General features: G+C 51.7%; 1 protein-coding gene across 2 annotated transcripts in view; it reads right to left on the bottom strand.

Moving 5' to 3' along the window:
- The window catches only part of Ninj2 (ninjurin 2), a 104,647-nt gene that overhangs the window by 5,306 nt on the left and 91,818 nt on the right, over positions 1–7,523 (bottom strand). The window contains exon 1 of one of the 2 annotated variants that reach the window (XM_021165806.1): positions 490–573. The exons of the other annotated variant lie outside the window; for it this stretch is intronic. Within the exon in view, the coding sequence (XP_021021465.1) occupies positions 490–492 (3 nt within the window). The 5' untranslated portion in view covers positions 493–573. Of the gene's footprint in view, positions 1–489; positions 574–7,523 lie in introns of those variants that run through there. 2 annotated transcript variants of the gene reach the window in all.

The raw sequence follows: 7,523 nt of genomic DNA, 5'->3' as shown, positions 1-7,523 counted from the left end.
GGAAACTCCAAGGCTGTAAGGCTGTGCCCAGAGCTGTTTGAAAGCTAGAAATCCTTGACAAATGGAGGTCTTAATTGTAAACTACTTTACAAAATTCATGTTTATAGAACGATAAAGTCGAGTCCCCAGAACTAAAAAATGAAAATGAAAACACTGAACTCCAGAGGAGGAGATACGCTTCTGTTAAGAGCACTTGCTGCTCTTACCGAAGACACAGCCGACACAGGTGGCTCTCAGTCACCTCTAACTTCAGATCTAGGGGGATCTAGTACCCTCTTCCAGACTCCATGGGGAGGCCAATGGTTACATCGGACCCAAGGCTGTAGGCCAAGGCCCTGGCTCATTTGATTAAGGCCTGTTCTGAATCACTCTGAGAACACCAACAGATGGCTCACATATCAACATTTTCCAATGGGCTGCCCCCCCATCCCCACTTCCCAACCCCCCACCTTTGAGCTGTTTCCCATCCCCTCTCAAGCCCTTCCTTACCATCCTTCAGGACTTTGCCCCTCCTACCAAAAGCAGCTCACACCTGATTCAAGAGTTGATAGACTGGCTGTCTCTAAAAACTTTCAGGGGCAGAGCCTTAACTCAAACCTCTAGCCAGGTGTTTAACATTGGCTGTAGGTGGGGCTTGGGGGATTAAGGAGTCCTGAAAGAGCAGGAGATGCTGGGAAACGTCATTCCAAGTCTCTACAAAAAAGTGTTATAATCTCAACTTTAATCCCCCCTCTCTCATGCTTGCGTGTGCGTGTGCGTGCGTGCGTGCGTGTGTGTGTGTGTGTGTGTGTGTGTGTGTGTGTGTTACCAGGCCTTCACACATGCACACCATTCATTCTGCTACCGAGTCCCACCTCCAGCTTCTCTACCTTTTGTTGCTGTTGCTTTAAGAGCCTGTTTCGCAGAGGATGTGGGATAACTGTGGGTTTAGAAGGTGTAGACCTCTCAGAATTCAGGTCTCGCTTTCATTTTGCTTGAAGCTGTGCTACTCTCCCGAAGGCCAGTTCTCCTGTGTCCACAGGGTGGCATGCGAGGTTCAAAGAAGCTGCTTGGGAACTAGGTGTCAGAGTGATATTTCAGTCCCAAGGAAGTGCCCCACCACATGACAGGACAGAATTGTGGAACCTGAAGACCCGAGCCTGAATACACACAAGTGGATAGCCTAGAACCCACCAGACACAGCTGGCAAGGAACAGTTTAAGAAAGCCAGTGCTGGCTGAACCTGGTGGTATTGCCCATAATGTCAACATATGGGAGGCAGAGGCAGGAGGCTTTTGAGTTTAAGGCCATCCTGGGCCAAACAGAAAGATAGCAAACCAAAACAAAGGAACAGGAAGCTGGGTCTGAGGGGGATGAGGGAGGGATCCCCAGGTGGGAACAGCACAGACCTGCAGCCTGGGAGGAAGGTGTGCTCAGAGGGAGGGGCTGTGAGACTCTGGAGGAAATTGCTTTGATCTCTTTGGATCTTTGCAAGTGAGGAAAAAATTCGCTACGCCCTACAGTCTCTATCTCTCCAACCCCCGCCCCACCCCCGCGCCCCTCCCCCGACCTGCTGGGTCTGAGAATGGAATCTGCTGTCCTAAACCAGTGTTTCCCAGCCTTCCTAATGCTTTGGCCCTTTAATACAAGTTCCTCATGTTGTGATGACCCCCAACCATAAAATTATTTTCATTGCTACTTATAACTGCAATTTTTGTTATTGCTTTGAATCATAATGTAAATGTATGGTTTCCAATACAAGGGGTCTCGAACCAAAGGTTGAGAACCACTTACTGCCCTAAATCCTGCATCCTTCTCCTTAGCCCACTAGAAACTCCATCAGGGATCTGGCTAAGCGAGGGTCATGGGGTTGCAACAGGGTGGTGCTTTGGAAGATCTGGCCCTTTAAGGCCNGAGCCCCGGCGGGTCAGAACAAAGGCCCGGGAATGTGGGCTGGATCAGGGAGCAGAGACATTCAGCATGAATCATTCTCGTTTCATGGAGTCAGAATCCCTGGCTCCTACTTGCCTTGGCCTCTCCCATGGGCCGAGGGACAGCATCCAGGGCCCGTCTGCAGAGCTTGGACCAGGAGGCTGGAAGTTCCAGCCCAGCTCAAACCCTGCTAAGGAGGCGGTTCATGATCTTGGGTTCCTGGCTTTGGGGTTCAGTTTTCCCCAGAGCATGGGTGCTCAGTTTCATATCTATACAACGTGAGGAAAAACCAGGCCTCTGGAGGAGATGGGCTGTGGGGAGGCGGAGTGAGCCTTCTTCCCTGGAAGTTAAGGCAGAATCCAAGATTGTGAGCTCTGTCTCACAATGGTCATCTCTCAGAATCTTACTCAGGGCCTGCTCTCCTTCATTCTATACACTCACTTAGTAACAGAGGGACAGAGTCCGAGGCCAGGGTCCAGGAGACCCTGTTCAAGATGTAACAGCCCCTCCCACCCCCCCACCCCCGAGAATCCTGCCAGCCAGGGATGCCTGGGAACCTGAAGGCAGCTGTAGTAGGTGTGAGTCGAGGGGCAGGGGTTATGCTGAGGGAATCCTAGAGGTCCATTCTGGGACCCAGAGTACCTTCAGGACTAAAGTATGTGGGTTTTGTGATTGGGGTGGGTAGGTAGGGGGTGAGCACATCAAAGACCTAATTCCCCCCCCACTCCCCCCCCACCCCTGCTCTTGCCTCACCTCCCCCATTCCAGTTTGCAATCCCTTTAGCCCTCTTGCCAGGCCCCACCCAACCCCAAGCCTGGGGATCCTATCCCTTCAAGTCAGCTCCTTAATTCAGCCCTTCATCTTTGTTGTTGTGTATTTTTGCTTCTTTACTCAATTCAGGCAAACAGGAAGGGACTGGCTCTAACAGAAAAGTAAACACATTGTCACATTGTCTATTGACATTCTAGTTATCAGGGACCTTGATGTCCACCATCTCATCCTGCTTTTTCTTAGAAATGAGATTACATGGATGCTGTCTCATGGTGTGTGTGTGTGTGTGTGTGTGTGTGTGTGTGTGTGTGTGTGTGTGATGGAATTTGGATAAAATTGTTCTACCAAGAGGCTACAAAAGACCCAGAACCCAGCTGAAGGTAGAGACCTGGTCCCTTCTCTGATCCATCAAGCTGGTGTGTGAGCAGGCCAGCTCTCCCAACCCTGTCCCTGTCTGTGCAAGTACAGAGCTGAGTTCTTTTTAGCAGAGCCATCGAGGAAGGAGGAGGCTCCCTCCTCTGGGTGGAGAGTCTCAGGCTTGAGACTATCCGCTGAGAGGAATTAAGGCCAGGCAGCTGTGGGGCCAGGCCAGGCTAGAGACAGTGAATCACTTTGCNNCTTGCAGCCCCAGGCACTGGTGACCTTTGGATGATTCACTCCTGTCAGTTTTGAGAAAAGCCATGCAGGCAGTCCTTCTGTGTGTCAGCTCAAACCCAGGCAGGCTACACAGAGAGTAGGTCAAATGATGACCTTTCGGTAGGCCACCTAGAGATTCTAAGAGCACCTGGAAAGTTGGCCATGAGTCCCCGGCTTCCAGAGGCTGTTTTCCCACCCCAGGAAAGGGTGGGTCCAGCCTAGAGTGCTTGTTTAAATGTTAACCCCAGGAAAATTATTCTACTCATGGGTTTAAAATAGGTGTTGGGATGTTCTGCTGCCTTATCAGAGTCCAGCTTGGGAAGGTGATGGACCTGCCCCACTGTGTTGCACATACGCTGGAGCCCATGTAGGCTCAATATACTCTGTGGCTGTGTAGCTCCAACACCCTGGAACCATGTAGCTCATGGTTATGGAGGACATATCTGGCATCTGGCACAGAGTTAAATACAGGACATGAGTCAGCTTAGTCCTCGCTCAGCCCTGCAAAGATGAGAGCATCACCATGTAGTGGGCAGAATGCAAAGAGTCCAAGGAACTCACGGAAAACCACACAGTAGAGTGCCCTTCCCTCTGTACTGGAGTCAGCATCTTAACCCCTCCCCCACAATATTCCAGAAGCTAAAACATGCTTAGGGTCTAATGACAAGCATATGAACAATGCAGGATGGCACGTGTCTGTAATCCCAGCACTCAGGAGACTGAGATAGGAGGAAAGCAAGGACAACCTGAGAAAGAAACAAAACAAAGAACCCTAAAGATGAACTCCATGGTGGTAGTGAGATGAAGGGAACTAATCCTATAGTCTGGTCAGGGCACACTGCTCAATGGAAGTCTAGCCCTTAGTCCCAGGGAAGCTTGCTCCAGACTTGCCTGAGTCTTCCAGGCTTGTGTCTCCAACCCCTGCACTGCTATGGGCAAAGAAGACAGATGTTTGCCTTGGATTGAAAATGTTAAAACATTTAACAGAAGCATCTGGGAGAACTGGTCGACCTCGGCTACTTCTGCTGTGAGAAGGGAACGTCTGTCCTGTTTGCTGTGCGCAGCTGGGGCTTAAGCTCCCTTGTAGAATGTTTGTCTTGTAGTATTCCTGAGGCCTTGGGTTTGATCATCAGCATCCAAGTGGAGGGAGGAAGGATGGGAAGCAGGCCCTTGAGAAATCCTGAACATATGTAAGACCAACCCCCAACTCAGGATTATACGCCCATATGTGGCCCTACAGGCATTTTAAATAATCTCTTCTGACTCAGAGCCTGTCCCNGCCCAACTTTTGGTGTAGGCACCATTTAGCTTTTCCACNAGCCCCAGAGACTTGAAAAGCCTCGCCACTCCTTGGGCAGCCTCTGTCCACACCCAAGGCATGCCATACCACAACAATCTCTCAAGAAAAGGAAATATTCGCCCAAGCCTGATGACACTGTGTATCCAGGGCCCCTGCTCCTGCCCTTGGCCTGCAGACTTCTGCCTTCTGGGCTGCTCATCTCTCCAGCCTGTCTCTTACTCTTCTCCCCACCCTTCCCCATGGGGCGGGCTAACAGCTAACCGTTTTTGAAGGCTCTGCCTGTGCCTGGAGCAGGATGCTGAGAAGCAATGGTACACATTAGTCACCGTTCCCTAAACATACTCCACCCTTCTTGCCTGTTCTGGAGGCCTGTCTGCTCTATGCCCCTGGAGGAAGTGTCCTCTTTCTACTAGACCCCTTCCCTGGGTACAGGCTCTGTTCCCCTGTCTGTGTTGGCCTTTGGCCTTCTTTAGGCCTCTAGATGGCTCCCTCTTCTGCTGTCTTCCCTGCCCTTTTAGACNCCGTCTCACTGCATAGCCCAGCTGGNCTTGAACTTAGGTTGTCCCACCATGCCCAACCACTGTCTCCACCCTTTAGATCCTCTCTTGCATATTCTTGGGTTGCACAGTCCCCGAGCTCAGTCCCTTGCTTGTGTTTGGTGCTAGGATGCTGGAGAAGAAACTTAAGTGTCTCAAATACACAGTGCTTTCCCACAAATTTATTAAAGAAAAGAGCTTTAGGGTGTGGCATCACTTCCGGGACAGGGGAGTGGCTTGGGACGTCTGTGGAAAACCTGCTCCACCCCCAAGGACTGTCTTTTTCTCTCCTGGACTGTAATCCTCACGTAGGGCTGACAGGCCCGGTGCTGTCACTGTCTTCAGGCCAAAACCCACAAAAGGGCAGACTCCTGCGGCTCTCTGTTTGGGGCAGGCCCCATGCCGCCACTGTGCCGCCCTTGGCCTTCCATGCCAAGAGCAGCGGTCTTGCCCTTAAAAATCTACAGCCTCTAATCCGCGGTAGGGCGGGGTGTCTTTTGCGTGTTATTCTGGTGATAATCCCTGACTGGCCCTGAAAGCTCCTCCAGCCTTGGATCCAGCCTCCCTGGGAGGCTCCAGCTCTTGCCCAAGACCCCAGGACTGGGCCTGGGCCGTACAACATTAAAGATGAGGGGCGTGGCCTGGGGGGGGGGGCTACGAGACTGCGGTTGTCCCGCAGGGGAGGCCAGGAAACAGCTCAGAGAGGCTCAGGTTAGCTCAGCCCCTCCCCNGCAGGAATCTGAGTCTTCCTTCGGAAACCCAAGTGAGAATTACAGGCGTCAATAAGGGTTGGTCCTCCACTAGAGGAGGCAGAATATGCAGGAAGGCTGCGAGGGAGGACCTGCGTGGGAGAGCGNGGCGGGGCCTGCTTACTCTTTGCGGGGAGCTCGCCCATCTCCCCNGCAAACAGAACTTGGCCAGTGGCCTTTAGGAAAGACTACTCAGAGTGCAGTTAACCATGGATTTACCACACACAAACTGCCCAAGGATCTATCTGTCCCCCCTCCCCCTCCCCGTGCTCACCCCAGACTAGAGCACTTTCTGGGTNNGAACTTTGCTTGGAGGTTTCCAGCCCCATTTGGCACTTAGCTCTAGAGTCCACTTTGGCTCTAGAGTTTCCCCCAAAGCAATATTGTCCAGGTCCAGCCAGCCCACCTCCGCTGCTCCGCTGCCGCGTGGATCCTACTTTTAAGAGCCAAGTAAAAGAGTTAACACGGAAAGAGCAACAGTCAAAGACAATGCTGCCTGCCGGGCACAGCTCTGAAAATGGAACTAGTTCCAAATTTTAAGTGAAGGAACCGAAGTTCCAAGAAATTGGCTGCCCAAAGCCGTCAGATCTGAAGGGCTGTGTGCCCATATGGAAGTCCTTAGGCCGGTGCTCTTTCTTGAATATGGTTCTCAACGCGTGTGGATTTGATGTGGAAGCAGAAGCAGCGGGGAGCACACGGTAATGAAGGTGCTGGGTCAGAGGCGTGGCTTGGTGACAGACCACTTCCCTTTCACTGGAACCCCAACAGGGGCGGGGGATGGGCAGGCAGGTTCTCTGGTTTCATGACTGAATCAGACACTCAGGAGAGATGGGCGGGCATGAGGCCCACTGCCCTATCCATGGCTGCCCTGGAAGTCTCTTTCTGAGCGCCTCTGCTGGCCAGTTTCATATTGATTTTGCCTTTTAATTCATTTAATAGCACCTCCCCCCTCTGCTCCCCGGAAACCAAGGGTCAGAACAGTTCGGTGAAGTTGCTAGGATCACCCAGCTTTTAAGTATTAGAGTTCCTGGGATCTGGGACCTGGGTCGCTAAGCCACTACACCCAGCTTTCACAAGCCTCAAAAGGCCCACCCAGAATTATGGCTCGAACCTTCAAGCCCAGTACTTAGGAAGCTGGGGTAAAAGGATTGTTTAAGGCTAGCCTGGGCTACGCAGGATGTTCCAGGTCAACCTGGACTTCAAGAGTGAGAGACCTTGCCTCAAAAAAGAACCAAACAGACCCTCAAAGGACCAGTCTAAAGAATTTTAATGTAGTATTTCTAGGTTTTCCCACAGGAAAACCAATGAAACGAAGCCCAGATTTCATTTTATCCTGGCAGCCAGGATGGGTGGCAGCATCTCTCCCCTATATCCATTATAGGCACACCATTGCCTTGTCTCCGAGAGCCCGAGGCCCCTTTCCTCTAGGCCACACCAGAGCTGAGGCGTCATGGGTGCTGAAGGGTTCTGCCACCTCAGAACATCTGAGCCACGGGATTTCTCCAAGCTGTAATGGAGAACCTGAATCCAGAGAGAAGTCTAAATGTAGAATAAAAAATAAACAAAGAAAGAAGGAAGGAAAGCCGGGCGTGGTGGCGCACGCCTTTAATCCCAGCACTC

The sequence above is a fragment of the Mus caroli genome, chromosome 6 (genome assembly GCF_900094665.2).
Source record: "Mus caroli chromosome 6, CAROLI_EIJ_v1.1, whole genome shotgun sequence".
Taxonomy (NCBI): Eukaryota; Metazoa; Chordata; class Mammalia; order Rodentia; family Muridae; genus Mus; species Mus caroli.
The sequence above is the reverse complement of the archived record's forward strand: the minus strand, read 5'-3'. Positions and strand labels throughout refer to the sequence as shown.